This window comes from Desmodus rotundus, chromosome 11 (genome assembly GCF_022682495.2).
Source record: "Desmodus rotundus isolate HL8 chromosome 11, HLdesRot8A.1, whole genome shotgun sequence".
NCBI classification, from domain to species: Eukaryota; Metazoa; Chordata; class Mammalia; order Chiroptera; family Phyllostomidae; genus Desmodus; species Desmodus rotundus.
In genome coordinates, this window is record NC_071397.1 from 97,760,271 (window position 1) to 97,776,758 (window position 16,488).

The following is a 16,488-nucleotide window of genomic DNA, read 5'->3' on the forward strand; positions in this document are numbered from 1 at the left end:
GCGCGGCCGTGAGTGTCCCGTCGCAGTTTCTGAGACTTGGCTTTGGCTCCTCTCTCTTGGGTCGGTGGGAAATAGGGGACCCCCGGGACGATTCCTGCCATGCGGGAAATAGGGATTGCAACTGGAAAAAGTTAGCTGACAGATGGCAGAGAGGGAGGAGAGGCTTTTGTAGTGAAGCCTTGGGAGAAACCAAGGGAACTGAGGAGGGGGAATCCCAGGCCTCTGGCAAAGAAAATCCTGAAGTTTCTCGCAGGCGAGAAGGGGTGAAGGAGAGCTACTGCCCGGCCGCGATTGCTCGCTGTACAGGCCCAGAAGCCCACCGCTGCGCTGTCTCCACTGTCCCCTGAACCAAACACCCCGCTGGCTGTGGGTTTCCTGTCCGTGGCCCCGCCTACCACGGCTTACGGGAACCTCAGCTCTGACCCTGCAAAGGGGAGGCTTTGTGGGTTTCCATCCACGCCCACAGCTGACATCACGCTTTTGTCTCCAGAATGGACTGTTGGTCCCTAATGCTTTGAAATCATCATTTTCATACCTTTTTTTTTTTCCAGTTCCTCAAATTTCTCCAGCAGGGTCAAAGAAGTTCTCTCCATTTGTAATTGTTTTACCCCAGAGGCGGTCGGGCAGTTTGGGAAGAATCTGTGACGTGTGCTAGACTGGGCCATACTTACTCTGTGCGAAGTCTCATTCGGTATTGAAATCACGTACTAATCAATCTCTGTGTCCTCACGAAACACTCTCCCTGCCCTTTCCCCTACCGTGAGTGTCCAAAATCATCTTTCCAACTGTTACTAAGTTTAAAAGATTCTGGGTTATTTTTTTCTTTTTTACTCCTTCCCCACCCCTGAAAATAAATGTCTTGTATCATTGAACAGTTTCATGTCCCAGTATGCCCCAAGTGTGACTTCTGTATGAATATTTTGCCTATCTTTATATTATGTTACATTGCAATATCAGTTACATGTTATGTTTCAGTTTTGGTTATTTTTGAAAATTAAGAATACTTTTTAGAACCTCATAACTGAAGATAAAAATGTAAGTGTGCTTCTTAATAACTTGTTTTTCTTCTTCTGTGACAAAATAGAGAAACATGTATTTCAATTAGCTACCTGCAGATAAAACCAGAGGTTTACCTGCCTTTTAAGGTGTGAATGATTCTGGTTTGTTGTCTTTGTGGAAATGAATGCTTCTGCTATCTCATCTTGGATACAATGGATATTCTTCCCCATCATGAGAGTTTTATGTTATTCTTCTCAGAGGTCATCTCAAGATTGTCTAACCGTACCAGGCAAAGTACTAAGAATTTATTTAATATATGGCTGCCTCCGGAGAATATGTCAGATTACTAATTCGTTGTCCTTGCGCTAGTGAGGCAACGTAATCAAGCCAGAGACAGCCTCGAGTTTGCTTTCATTTGTTTCACTCTGGGTTTAAATGCACCACCCACTGGTATCCAGAGTAGATGCAGGCTTGCAGGTTCGGTGTGTTTGTTCTGCTGTTATACTGTAACGATGTCCACACATGACTGTGCTTAACGTCCTCAGGATCAGGCAGATTAACAGCCATTTGCTTGTTTGCTAACCATGTCAGAGCGCATTGGAAAAAATCCGTTCTCCCACTCTGCCATTCCCGTAAGTTGATAGTTGCGCTGTTTGCATAGCTGACCACCCACTGAAGCCAAGGCATGTGAGACTGCTGTCCACTAAAATGGGCCTGAAAGTCACGTGGGACCCACCCAAAGACGCTACCGGTAGACCCGTGGAGTATTACAACCTTGCCTACGGGAAGTCACTGAAAAGTCTTAAATACATCAAAGTGAATGCGGAGACACGGTCCTACCTTATTGAGGATGTGGGTAAGTGACACTCTGTCTTGTTCACAGTCAGCACTAGCTGTGCACCTACGTTCTCGGTGCGTTCTTAGGATGTGACTATTGGTGAGACAGAGCGTGTCCAGGCTCACGTGGTTGCTTGGGGACGGGGAGCCACGGTCACGAATCTGTGGCTTAACAGCCTTCATCCTGCCCATGGGCTTTCCCGTCCCACACTTGAACTCCACAGTTCCTGGATCTCTTTCCAAACTGATGTCGGAAACCACTTTTAGTTTCCGAATGTGCTGGTTCATCTCATGGAAACGTGACGACTGGGTGACTTTGTTGTCTGATCTGGAGGTCTCTCTTTGGTGACCAACTTTATCATTGGGCATCGCCCAGTAGCACGCGCCTGTAGACGTGTGCGTGGTACATGTGGTCAGCCACGTCTCATTCAAAGGTGTGACATTTCTCCCCATGCAAGTTCACTCTGGGAGTTTGGAGCACTTTACATTTTGCCCAAATATATTGTTTTATAAGAGCAGGTGTAGATGGTTTTGAACTGACTTAGGCTTTGGATTGCCTCCTGTGGGTGCCCTGTCTTCTGCCCTTTTGGTCCCAGGAGCCAGAAACCCCACTTACCCTCCACTTATCTCACGGTCCCACCTCACAGTGGACCATGGGGAAGCAATGGCAGTCAGTGGGTGCGGCGTCAGGCCTCCCTGGGCCCGGCTAACGTGCTGGCGCTTTCCTCCAGTGGGTCCGCACCCACAGGGCTCCTCAGCTTCCTGGCCACAGTCCACTACACATTCCTTCTCCGTCTCTGAGCTATCACGCCAGGCATCCAGGGTATCCGGGCAGAAAGCGCACAGATGGGAAACCAAGGGGCCAGGTTCCCTTCCTCATGGTTCCAGCTAGACCCTTATTTCTCTGACTCCTTCACATCCCTGTGGCCCTGTGGGTCCAGCTGCCGGGTTACAGGGTGGTTCTGTCGCACCAAAGGCCTGAGCAGGGTCCCATTTGCTAGCTCGAAGCTCAGGTTGTGACGATTGCTGCAGAGAAGAGAAACATGCAAAAAGAGAGACTGAGAACTCACTGAAAAGCAACTCTGATGACTTAACGGGAATCAGAGACATGTGGGTTACATTTCTTTGAAAAACAAGTAAACTCAGAAGGAAGGGAGAAAGTACCTGGCAGAGCAGACTTTTGCATTCTGTCCGAACTTGAAGCATTTCCCCAGTTGGGCCGGCAGGTCGTGCCAAACCGTCAATGCCGCCAGGACCTGCCGTAGTCAGTCAGCAGCCATCCCGGTCTTCGGCACAGCAGGTGTCCCAGATGGGATTGGCATTGTCCCCGGGTTCCTGGGCCTCTGGCTCAAGAACTGAAGCCCATGACAGGAACGCTCGTCACTGTGAGGAATGTGCTCACCATCATTGCCTTTGATAGAACTAACTCCAACCTCTCCAAGCATCTGTCCCTTCAAACGCCTGCCAGCTCTCATCTCTTCAAGGGACTGGCAACTTCACTTAACCTTTCTTAGGATAATAATTCATTCTGAGGAAAACAAGCACCGCTAGAGTTTCGCTTTTCAAAGCAGCAAGTTCAGGGCACACTCATGTCCTACCCTGGCGTCTCGGTTTCCTTTTGCATCCCAACAGTTTCGGGAGCTCAGCCAAAGAGACCGCTGCTATTTGACCTTGACCCAGAGATTCAAGTCAGAAAGCAAAGCCCATTTATTTCAAGATTAGTGTTTTCCAAGACTCCAGGAAATACTTTTCTAGATATTTGCCGAAATAGTCGAAGACAACATGCAGACATAGTTAGGTGAATATCTTATTGTGAAAAGGAGAACGTTTCATGACGCTTTACCTTTTCTAATTATTTTTGAAGATTTCCATTTGGAGCTTTCCTGGGGAAATGTTATCTGTAGTCGTAGACATTGTCGCTTAAAACATTTATTTAGTAGACAGTGTGTTCCTATTTCCTACATTGATTTCACATAAAAAAGCTTAAAAGCTTTTTTGTTGACTATTCATGAATCCATGTACTTTGTTCTAAAGAAATTGTGTGTTCTTTGGTCAGACATATTTCTTGTTGCAGGAGAGGAATGTTAGTATTTTGATTAAAAAGAGAGAGAGAGAGTGAAAGCTATAGTTAGACTTGTCACTTAATTCAAATTTTTATATTTGGTTGTAACTGGTATAAGGGAAACAGTTAAGCAAATCAAAAACTGTCATTCTTGGACATTTGAAATGGTGGCTTGATACGAACCGTGTGTTTCAGAGCCGGGGGTAGTGTACTTTGTGCTGGTTACTGCAGAAAACCGCAGTGGAGTGAGCCGCCCCGTTTACAGAGCTGAAAGCCTGCCTGGTAAGTGTCACCTGGAATCGGAGGCTGTGTGTTTGTTCCTTAGACTCTGGGAGAAACATCCTCCTTGCTTTCTGAGGTCAATAGAAGTTCGAAATCATTAAAGAGCTCCTGAACACAAATGTTTAGACTTGCAGAGCAAGCTAAGAGTCTGAAAACTAGGAGAGATTTATCTCTGCTTTTAAAGCCATTGAATGTAGGGTGTTAGCGTTTTGTCTTTAACTTTTGAGCACTCACTGGAGTAAGCCATGTGCAAGAGACTAAAAAGGTGTGTTGTCCATACAGCTTAGTGCCGAGTCACTCATGTGGCCTGAGCTGATTGATCCCTTTGAAGCCTGTTGAAAAGACCACTTAGCGATATGTTAGGGATGCTCTGAAATGTGGAAAATCCTCCGGTCCTCGTTTCTAACTACCAGGTTGCATTTTCCTAATTTAGGAGGTGAATGGATCAAGATTGATGGTTTTCCCATTAAGGGTCCAGGACCATTTAATGAAACCGTCACAGGTACTATTTGCTCACTTGGTTCATGTCCTCATTGAAGCACCATCTCGCAAGAGAGTTGTGCTTCTGTTACACCCATGTGCTCACCAACCTTCACTCAGTTCCCATCGCTAAACTAACACACACGCCCCCCAGTGTTGGTCAACCTGCTGCGCACCTGGTGGACTGGACTGCGGCCGACGTCGTTCACTTCTCACTGTTCTCTCACCTCCTGGGCTGGGGAAGTGTCTTGTCTTCATCTGGGGATTGTGCCGTGCTGTGAACAGGCAAATATGGTGGCTGAGATGGAGTCCTGGCCTGAAGAAGACATTGGCGGCTCTTGTACCTGTGGATGGCAGACACAAATGGGGCCCACCAACCGGTGGCTTTTATTGGCTAATAGGCTACATCAAGTCTTTCTTTTTTTCAAACCATGGGATATGTGATGCTATGTTAGATTGCCTGCCTTCCATCTCCGCTCCATATTTGTACACATGTATGTTTTATTGTTTGGATGTTGGTGTTGTCCAATAGTGTTATTTTACGTGTTGAGAGAAATGTTGACATTTCTGTGTGTTCCTTGAATGTATTTAATTAATGGTGAAAAAACAATGCCAAATGAATGCAGCTATTTGAGAATGTGTTGGCTACTATCCCAAGACAATGGGAGAGGAGCTGTGTTTTATTTTCGTGAACCGTGTTTTTAAATACATCAATCTTGCGTTATTGTTGAGAGGAAGGTGAGTATGTTGAAACCAATGACTCTAATCTGCTTCTCAGATCAGATTCGATGGGTGTAGGCAGAGTTCAAAGTCCTTTTATATAAAAAAGTATGGGAGAAAAAACAATCAGAAAAGGAAACTGGTTTTGGAGGAAAGGGGATGTGTGCTTGTTCAGATATGTTGGACGTAAGGTGGCCTTGGGGTATGGTGAGGGACATGGCTGCAGGTGACTGGAGACGAGAGAATGGAAGTTGGAAGGGGGAAGTCGGAGGCAGACATGGATTTAGGAGTCACGCTGCCGAGTGGGACCTGAAGTAGAGAGAGTACACGAGGGGGCAAGAACTACAAGAGATGCCCAGAAGGCGAGGGGCAAACCTTGGCAGCCACTGAGAGTAAAACGGTCAGGAAGGTAGGGCGCCTAGGCAGTGTGCAAAAGAGGACAAGGAGTTTGCCTCGGGGGTTGCCTGTTCCTGAACGCACACGTGTGAACATTCACAGAGACGCATAAACCTTTTACTGACAGATGTACTGGGCCTTGCATTTGAATCTTATGTTTCGCAGTTTAAATGACTGTTTCATTGTTATAATCATCCTGATACTTTTTTTGAATGACAAATAGTTTTGGAACAAGTGATTTTCCTGCCTTTTCTCAAGTGATTAATTTTGTATGGCTTCTTGAATAGAAACATGTGTGTGTGCATGTGTGTGACCTCTCTGAGTAAGCATGTGCTACAGAAACCCTGGGAACTGGGGATCAGAAACCATCATGTTCCAACTCAGTATGGTTGCATGTACTGTGAAAGCATTTAATCTCTCTCTGCAGGGGCCTTTGTAGGCCCTGGTCACCAAAGAGCCCTCAGCTGTAATACATGACACTACATTTGTCATACATTATGATAAAAAAAGAAAGATACTGGAAGAAATTACTAGCTGAAACCATTTGCAGCATATGATATAAAGCAGACTTTAAAAATGCATAGACTTGGTTACAGGGCTCCAGGAAAAAAAAAACCATTTAATTGTTAATTAAAAAATAAGAATAATGTATGAGAAATGATCAATTAGTAACCAACATGCATCTATATTTTTTATGTCCCTTGGACAATATGCTTTGCTATTGCTGTGAGAAATGGTTACTCTATGATTGTCCTGCCAAACAAGAAAAGGATTCTTCATTCCATGAGTCTTCATTTACAGGGGTGGGGGGTGGGGGGAGGTTTGCCCTGAAACGGAGACTTTGCCCTCAGTACCTGGTGTGAACCCCGAGGGCTTGCTTTAGTGCTTTGACTGTTAACACCTCACTTTCTTCCAGGGTTTTATTTGAAACTAGAGGAAAATCCTTTCTGAATCAGTGGCTTCAGGTCACATTCCGGAAGACCTCCTTTTCCTGGTTGAGACTCTCTTGACTTCATCGCCTTTGCTTAAATGTAGCGCCAGAGTTGTTTAATTCATTCATTCAGCACCCGCGGTTTTCCAAGCCCAGGCCTGGGTGCTAGGGAGACACCGGTGACCAAGATGCACGAGGGCTTGCCTTCATGAAGACTGTGTTCTCCTGTGCAAGAAATGCAGTGGGCATAGAAACAGGAGCTCATGCGTGTCGTCTGTACTAGTTTGCTAGGGCTGCCCTAGCAAACTACTGAGGACTAGGTGACTCTAATCATAGAAACTCATGTTCGCACAGTTTGGAAGCTGAAAGATCAAGGTGTCAGTAGGTTTGATTTCTCCGGGGGTCTGTCTCTCTCTCGGCCTTGCGGATGCCTCCCTTCTTCTGTGTCCTCACGTGGCCTGTCTTCCTTAGCACACATCCCTTTGTGTCTCTTTGTGTCCAAATTTCCTTTTCTCGTGAGAACATCTGTCAGGTTGGATGGGGGCCCACCCTACTGGCCTCATTTAACTTAATCACCTCTTAAAGTGCTCAGTCTCCAAATAGTCACATGCTGAACCAACAGGGTTAGGACTTCAACATACCAATTTGGGGGTGGGCAAAATTCAGCTTGCAACATAGTCATAAATTCTTTGAAAAACAGGCAGCTCTGTGATGTACAACTGGTAAGGGCCTAGAGGCCTGGTAAGGGAGCAGCACAAGGCCATGTGGGGCCCCAGCAGTGAAGCGAAGCCGTGTGAGGAGAAGGAAAAGCATGCTGGGGGTCCTGGAGGCTGGAGGCCTTGAGTGAGTCTCCGACTGGCCACTCACTGGTCCAGGTATGAGAACTCTTAGGACTCAGAGGGATAGGGCTCAGAGAACCTGCAAGTCCATGGCAGACTTTGGGCTTCCTCTTTGGGGGGCTCATCTTAGTACCTTTTAGTTGGAAAGCCTTCTTTGTACGTACGTGTACATGTAAAATCTCTCCCGTTGAGATATAAATCTACACCCCTCTGTTCTGTCCCCACAGCAGAGATGTCCCAGGTCCTTTCACGGAGTGGAATCCTATTATGTACCATTCCTGCAGACTTCTCTGAAGTGCTCTGAAGTCGTTCTAGCATCTTTTCTATTCCAGGTCTGGGCTTATCTGTCATGCACAAAGACAGGCCTTGGGGGTCAGGACAACAACAGACCAGACCCAGGCCCAACTCTGCAGGCCACCTGCTTTCGCCCAGCTCTTCATCTGGGGCATTGTAGCCCTCAGCGGGGCCCTGCGCAGTGTCAATCATGCTGCCTCTGGGCATCATCCACTCACACTGGGGCCAGGCCGTGGGGTGCTGTGTGCCAGATGACGGATCAGAGACCGCTTTCTTTTCACATAGCAGCTTAATTAAAGTCTTCGGCCAATGGGGAGTTAATGTCTGGAAAATAATGTCATTATTTTCTCATGCAGTTTTAAGTTTTATGTAGTGTACAATTTTCAGGGCAAAACTCAGTTTCTGGTTCATGGCCTGGTGGCTGAGGCCCTCAAGGGCAGGTCACTCAGATTTCCTCATCTCTGTCTCCCCAGAGCCTGGGACAAGCACATGGCCTGTGCTCAGTAAATGTTTAGTGGAAATGCATTTGGAGGTGGAAGTGTGTGCTGACCAGAGCTGGGTCCTGAGTGATGCAGGGCTGTCCGCCGGAAGGCCAGCGTCACCTGTCTAGTTCAGCGGCTGATTCTGGGGGTGGTTCCTGGCAGGCCAGCTTGTCGGCCACCGAGAGGTGCGGTCGTTAACCAGAGATCCTAATTCTCGCCTCCAGTTACCTGGAGGGAACTGGCTGAGGAATGGCGTGGAATGCCTTTGCAGATTGGAATTCCTCCAGGTGGCTGGGCTCAGAGGATGAGGTGTGTCCAGTCAGATCTGTCTGCTGTGACGGGGGCGCCCTCCTTCCCTGGTAACAGGCCCCTTCTTCCCAGGGCTCTGATCTCTCTGTCTGAGAGCCCATTGCAAAGCTGCCGCTCACACGAGAACACAGATGGACTTTACCAGCTTTGAGCCCACTCCTTAATCATGAAGTGTAGAGGCTTGCGTGTGGAGCTTCACTGAGCCACGTGTTCTGGGGTAGGAGCAGAGAACTCAGGAGTTGCAGCCCAGCGTAGATGTGTGGAAGGGACGCCGGAACCATCAGCTGCCTCTTAAGGCAACGGTTGTGATCAGCCTTCCCGGGCACCAGTGTCCGAGCCAACATTTTGTGAGGTTCCTCTACATTGATGAATGTAAATATCAGCTCACTGATTTTCCCTTCAGTGAATTCTAGGAAGCAAGTGGGGATGGGGCCGTGGGTGGCCTCACCCCTCCCTGGTTGAGGCAGTGGAGGGGGTGCTGGTCTTCTAGGCTCATAGATCTAGGTCATTGCCATGGGCGGGACCCAGCACCCCCCGCTCTCCTACAGGAGGAGTAAGACTGTTGGCTCAGCGCAGGCAGAGATGCCCCACAGGAGGCTTCTGCCCTGTGAACACCGAGGGGCGTGCCCATGCCAGCGGCTGCAGCACCCCTTCGTTCTTGCTGTGGCCAGGGCATCACTGCCAACCTGTGCAGAGTCCACCAGGGTCGCTAACATAGCAGCACTGGCCACTGTCTGCAGGTGGTATGGCCATTCACAGCCACACACAGCCCGAGTCCTGTGGGTGAAGTCAATGGCACGAAGTAGTTGTCACTGATTGTCACAGCACTGCTGGGGTCAGGCAGCTGCTGTTGACACTTTGGAGGACATCCTGGAGCTGATGACAGGAAGTTGTTCTCCGGCCTTCTCAAACGGGGTTCGTGGACCTCAGTAGAATGGGGTCTGCAGGGGCACAGGTGCACTAGCCACACCCAATGGGGGTGTTTTCTTGATGGCCAGTCATTTAAAGTACAATTTTTTACTTTAAAACCAACACCAAAATACTATGGAGCACTCCACAAAATTCAAGTGCAATTGTGAGGTGAAGCCACAATTGTGACCTAATCGCCGAGCTCCAGGCTCCCGGGGGTCAGGGTCCTTCTCTCAGCCTCTGAGGTCACCTTTGTGGAAGAGTTTGAGGAGCCCTGTTCAGTGAGAAAGTGACTCAGCACTTTTGTGAAACACAGAGAGAAACAGGACCACATGGTTGAAATCGAGTGGTCGCAGGACGGCTTGAGTATTTGCTTTGTTCCTGAGACAGGCCCGCTGGCTTTTGCAAAGTGGGTTCAGGGTACAACAGCTGGCTGCCCTGTGCCCGCCTGTGGGGCTGGCCACTGACCTCACCATCCCTGTCTATGCTCCACGTCCCTGTAGAAGGAGTCCCTGGGGCTTCCTGTCTGGTGACAGTATGGACTTGTGTCCCTAGAGAGCAGGAGAAAGAAGCTTTGTGGCATACCGTCTGGGTCCAGAGAGCAGCAGAAATTTTGGACGGAAGGCCCTTAGGTTTACTCGTTTTACAAGACAGTTTCAAATGCTTTACAAAGGCTTCCACAACCTGTAACATTTTTAGTAAATGGCATTGATTAGCACGGGGGAGGTCAAGGTTCTTTTTTCCTTTCCTTTTTTTTTTTTTTTGTTTTCTTTTTCCTTTTAAGACCGTCTCTCTTCTCCCAATCCCTGAAAAGGCAGCAAGGACTTACTGACCCCCGGCGATGGCTTAGGGTGCTGTTCTGGTGTCTCTGAAGGATGGTGAGATGTCACACTAATCTCTCCTTAGTGTCCCGGCGGTGTGAGTCATTGTCACGAGCATCACCTTTGTGTCTCTCCACGATGCCAGGTGTTAGGGGAGACCTCCCCAATTAGCCAACAGAGTCACATGCAGGTCACAGGCAGACAGGGAGGAGAGCGAGCAGTGGGCACGAAGTCCCGGTCACTGGTGGCGTCCACAGGTGGAGAGGTGGGGGTGGGTCTCCAGCCAGGTAGCTGCAGTGTTGTGTGTCCAGCAGGGTGGAAGTCCGGCAGGGCCTGGAGCGGGACCCATGGTGCAGCCCAGCTTGAGCGTCGGGAGCTCAGAGTTCTTACAGCCCACAGGGGTGGGCCCTCACGTTGGTGTCCACAAGGAGTCCTTTTCTGAGTGTCCAGACCTGAGGTTTTGGGTCTTCTGGCCCCTCCTAAGGGCATCCCCATTACATCCCATTACCTCAGCCTTGACATAGTGCTTGGCATGATTGTCACAGCCACCAGTGACTCCATCCGGCTTGTCAAAGGGGTCCAGCGTGCTCTGCCCTTGCTCTCCACAGTCCGTCAGCCAGGCTATCGGTGGGGCCCCTGGGCTCTTTCCTGGGTGGTCCTTCCTCAGAGACCCAAGACACGACACGTGTCGGGGGACAGTGCGACGGGTGGGTCCTCAGGGGACGGGGACTGACCTCCCCTGAAGAGCACCAGGCCCTTGGGTGGCATTTTCTCTAAGTGGGTGACCCGTGACAGTGGGCTGGTGACACTCTGGCAGCAACTGCTCCAAAATAAAGAAATGAGATGCCCTTGCCCCTTACTGTGAGCCACCACATAAGAATGCGTGAACGGTTGAAAGTGTCGGGCGGTTTACTGGAGCGGGAAATGTGGCATTCAAGACAGGTGATGGAATACACACTGCAAATGTCGGGGTGTGGGAGAAAAGTGTTGTGACTCATTCACAAGTGTCTCCGGAGGACTATGTGTCAGAACTCACCCAGGAAGGAGCCCTTGGCAGACAGAGGATGGGGAGGCGCTGGCTAACCCTCCTTGGCAGCCAGTCCCTCCGCGCTGGGTCTGGGCCTGTGATGGGAGCAGGGAAGTCAGACTCAGAGTGGAGACAGCAAAGCACTCGTTCCGTCTGTGTTCTGCCTGTGACAGCTCACTTCTCCCTTCTCCAACTCATATTTGCCCCCCTTCCTTATCGTGGACCCTCATCCAAAGTGCCCCTGAGCTCCGGAACCTCACCTGGCCTGATACAGATGGGAGTCTTCCAGGAGACTCTGATGACCACTGCGGTGTGAGGACCAGCACCCTAGCCACATGGGCTGGGCCCCTTGTGCCCTACAGGCCAGTGTCCCAGACTGCCCTGAGATTTGGTATTTGGAGATGGTGGGGGAGCTGCCTGGGGCTGTGGACGGGCTAGCGGAAGGCAGTGAGCCCACAGGCCTGCCTTTTCAGGGGACGAAGATCAAGCCCAACTTTGCAGAGCTTGGAGGCAGGCCAGGGCGATGGGGGGTCAGGGCAGGGCTGTGGGGGATCAGGGTAGGGCTGTGGGGGGTCAGGAGCATTAGAGGGACAAACCACTCACTCTTCAGAGCTGTAGACTGAATGAGACCTCACGCTCTGCTGGGCAATGAGCTTGTTCTGCTAGCTGAGACCACACCAAGGAGAAGATGGCCACGCTGTCTTTTATGCCAACGAGAGGAGGGCCTCTCTCGGAGTAAAGGGCGACTGTAGGTGTTGATGGGGACCATGAACAGTGCTCTCGGAGTAGGATGCGCCCAAGTCACCTGGACATAGACAACCTCCTCTCAGACGGGTTTTCACATAAAAACCTGTGACAGCAAGTCTGTCTCTTTCCCTCATGCCCGCTTCTTTGAAATAGGTGTTTTTAGTGCCCCCTGCACGCAAGGCATTGTGGTCGAATCTGTCATGGGAACTTGGGTTCCATTCTGGAGGGGACTGCCCACCCATCCCGTGAATCTGGTGAGGGATTTTGTTTCTATCACAACCACAAACACAATTAGCAGTTCACGGGTGCTTCATGTACATGCCAGGTATGGTCCTAGTGCTTTATGTGGCTTATGTTACAAAACACACCGTGCTACACGCCACTGTGCAAAGGAGGGGAAAGGAGGGTCAGTGCAAGTCTCAGAGCCCCTTTGCCGGTGACTCGAGAGCCTGTGGGAGCCCATGGCCGAGGCCACCTCATTGAACTGGCGTCGACTTGTATGTGGATGAAGCAGCATGTTGCATTTGGGATTTTTTTTTTCTTTGTAAAAAGAACAGATTCTGATTCTGTACGGTTTTAGAATATTGGCCACTCTGGGTAGCTGATGCTACAGCTCAGGAGACATGCCTCGGGCTTTCTGAAGCCTAATCTAGGTGGGGATTGTTTCACCCTGCTGACCGTGAGTGGACGGAGTGGGGTTAATGTTAACAACCGCCTCTAAAGCTACCGGAGCACGTGCTGGGAGCAAGGAGGTGCTGACATGCCGGCCTGGTTGTAATGCACTCAGCCCTGGGGGATGAGAACATGACTTCCTGTCTTCAAGATAAAAGACTTACAGGGATTTATTAGAAAAACTGCAGAGTGATTCTGTGCGGCCATCCCATGTGGCTTAGAGAAACACTTAAAAATTTCATTGCGAGTGAATTTGAGCCATCTGGGTGGTTTTTTCAGTGTGCACATCAGTTTAAAAGAGGATTACCGTATGACCTAGAAAAGATCTATAAAAGATGTTCGACGGTACGTATCACCCAGAATGGCAAAGAAAGGACATTTTTTTAAATACTTGAGAGACAGAGGACTGCGTTTAAGGGATGGTGTCTTCTTGCTCTGGCTTTTGGGGTCAGTGACTGCCATGCAGTCTGGGACCAGGTCTCCGGGGCAGTTGACGGGGGCAGGTCTTCTCTGGCTCCCCGGCGCCTGCTGAGTGCCCAGACTGGTCACCACACACTCGCCCACTCACCGCCCGTGGGGCGAGGTGCCGTGCCCGCACTCTGAACGGGGCCTGCCCAGCTCAGAGCCCTGGCTCTCCCTTCATCAGCAGAAGAGTTAGGGGGCTGGGGAGGGGGGTGGCACCTGTGGTGACAAGCAGGCATAAATTAATGGGACTAGTTAGAGAGAGTGGGACTTGGCACCAGAGTGGTTGACTTCGGGTCCCTGCTTGGCACTTAGAAGCCATGTGGCCTTGGGTCAGTCCCTTCACTGCTTCCAGCCCCAGTTTCTCCCGGGGATTATGACAGCTATCCCACGTACCTGGGAGCTGTTTAAGGGCCATTAAAACAAGCTACGCACAGGCCGATGACAAACCGTAAGGCTCTGTGTCAAGCAGGCACTGTGGCCACTTGCCAGGGCTAGCTCAGCCCTGTTCCCACCCAGGGCTCAGTGGGCCTGGCTCCTCGAACCTTCGCATGGAGAGGTTCAACAGCAGGCTGGAGCTGGCGGGGAAAACCCCCCACAAGGCTCTGTCCCTGCCTCCGGGTGTCGTGGCTGATGGGTGGTGGGCCCAGCCTGGGTCAGTGCAGAGCCGCAGGCTGGGTACCTCAGGCAAATGCTTGTGCCATCCGGGACTGAGCTCCTGTCCTTGGAACCTCAGCCCTCCCTACCCCTCGGAGACTCCATCACTTTAGGAAGTTCCAAGGGTCTTTTCCTTACGACTGTTCTGTTCAGGATTTTACTATTGAGTGTCAGGGGACACTGAAGGCTCCCAGGACCGGGGCAGAGCTTCGGGCAGAGAATGCCGTTTGTGTCAATCATTTATTTTGTAGCTGATTCCTGTAAGACCCATGTGCCTGTAATCTGTAGACTTGCCCATTGTGCTGGAGGTCACCCCAGAGCCTCCACACCGATGTGCTCTTTCCGCAGGGGAGGGGGCGTCCTTGGGGCACAGAGGGCTTTAGACCGAGCGGTGTGGAGGGTGGCACCGAGACCAGCCAAGATGATGGCAGCACCATGGACATCTGTCCCACTTACCGCTGCCCCTCAGGGAAGAGATCTCAGCAGCCGTGTTGCTTGGCTGGCGACTCTGCCAGTCCTACCGGGGAAAGCAAGCCGTGCACGGGCCTGTGGCAGCTTGTGCAGAAGTCATTTCTCAACCCCACGTCCCGGAGATCCTCTGGCAGTCTGGGCTTTCCATAACAATAAAATAAACATCACATGTTATTCTCAGAGATAATTTTCACATTATAGAATACTTAAAAACATAGCCCCGACCCTTGCCCCAAAATGCGCAGCCCGTGAAATCAGACCTCAACCTCGGGTTCGCCCTCGGAGCCACGGATAGCATGTGACATCACTCATGAGAAGGCCTTCTGTTAAAACTGAGTTGTTGTTTTTTTAATGTGGTGAGAGTTAGTATTGGAGGTACATGGAGGGAAAAATGGCTTAGGAGATGCAAAGAGAATGAAGCATAATCTTTTGCTTCCTTTAACATTTTTTCTCTCAACTGTTATTCCCATGCTCATGGCTCACATGAAGCCGATTTCATGATGTTGCATAAATCTAAAATGACGTGAGCAGTATTCCTGATAAATTAAACTGGTTCATGTATTTTGTGTCCATGAACAAGAATCTGCTAACTTTAAAAAACAAACCAGAGCTTCGTGGTGGATAAATAAGACTGTTGCTCTTTGTCTAGATTTTGCTTTTCATAAGTAGTTTATATATTTTCCCCAGGAATTTTTTAAAAACAGATTTTATTTATTATTTAGAGAGAGGGGAGGGGAGGGAGAAAGAAAGGGAGAGAAACATCGATGTGAGAGAGAAACATCAGTTGGTTGCCTCTCGCACATCCCCAGCTGGGAACTGAACCCACAACCCAGGCATGTGCCCTGACTGGGAATCAAACCAGTGACCTTTTGGTTTGCGGGATGATGCCCAACCCACTGAGCCACACCGGTCAGGATTTTTTAAGAAAACTATTCTTACCCTAGTGTCATGCAAGGTATGTTTAGCAGTGGCACACGCTGTGACACAGTCACCCACGAGTGACTGAAACACTTAAGATGTGGCTCCTTGGACATTGCATTGTTATGCGTATGAAGAAAGTGACCCCCCACAGAACCTCATAAAACAATCAACTTACAGGATTAATACTGGAACCCACAGGACGTAACAAGTCATAGGATCTACATGGGAACCCTACGTTGAATCAATGCCGTGCCATCAGTGAGTTGGACTATTAGCACTGAACACTTTGGGACAATTGTTTGCTCTTGCACTATGTGACTTAGCACATCTGTCATCACCAGAACCACAGGGTGGTCCTCGATTTTTATAGAGGCCAGACCTTGAGAGCTCACCTGGTAACCTAGCAAAACAGAGATCGGTTCAGGATAACCCCAACGGAAGTAGTTACACTCACGGCCCCAGGTGCGAGGAGAAGTTGTGTGTAGTTAGTCCATTGGCTACTCTATTGAAGTCCAGACAAAAAGCCTTACTACGTACTACCTTGCATGGGGGAAATATTTGCTGGACCACTGCACAGTAGTCTCTGGTAGCCTTTAGGAAAGGGGAGCCCAATAACATGTTAGTAACTCCAGTAAATGAAAAAATGGACATTCCTTTTGGTAGATTCAGCACTCACACCAGGTATCTGGCTTTCAGAATAACCATCTCCCATGGGTATTTATTTATTTACTGCACCATTGACGTTCATACGGACTCATGACATTAGATTGTGTTTCTATGCCTTAGCCTAGCTGGGAATTTTCCGGTCTAATGAAATGGGTCAGCGTGGGCCATGGGGTTAATGTGTGGAGTGGAGGAAGGACACCGGGGAAGTAACTGGATTAGGGAACTAGAGAGACGCTCACTAGCCAATGGGGCCCCCAAATAACAGCAAAGATATGGTCCCCTATCAGAAAAGGACAATGTAGTCGTCACATGGTCTATAGCCCTTGTTCCCCAACTTATCACTGGCTCTTCACTGAGGTAAAAGCAAAACTCGAAACACTGAGTACTGGCTGCCAGAAGGCCTTGCTTTGAGAAAGCCAACCACGAGAGCCTTTCTTGAGATTGACCTTTTTAGCAAGAAGGTTTCTCGAAATTGACTGATTTAGCCAGAAGGAAACAAGAGAC

The 16,488-nt window shown here is 49.5% G+C and overlaps 1 protein-coding gene across 3 annotated transcripts in view; it reads left to right on the plus strand.

The window, feature by feature from the left end:
- Positions 1-16,488, plus strand: part of FNDC1 (fibronectin type III domain containing 1) — a 74,333-nt gene that overhangs the window by 17,299 nt on the left and 40,546 nt on the right. Inside the window, exons 2-4 of one of the 3 annotated variants that reach the window (XM_053914298.1) lie at positions 1,637-1,855; positions 4,094-4,180; positions 4,614-4,682. The exons of 1 other annotated variant lie outside the window; for it this stretch is intronic. In XM_053914298.1, coding sequence (XP_053770273.1) covers positions 1,637-1,855; positions 4,094-4,180; positions 4,614-4,682 — 375 coding nt within the window. The remainder of the gene's footprint in view (positions 1-1,636; positions 1,856-4,093; positions 4,181-4,613; positions 4,683-16,488) is intronic. One more of the 3 variants, XM_024552106.3, reaches the window with a different exon arrangement.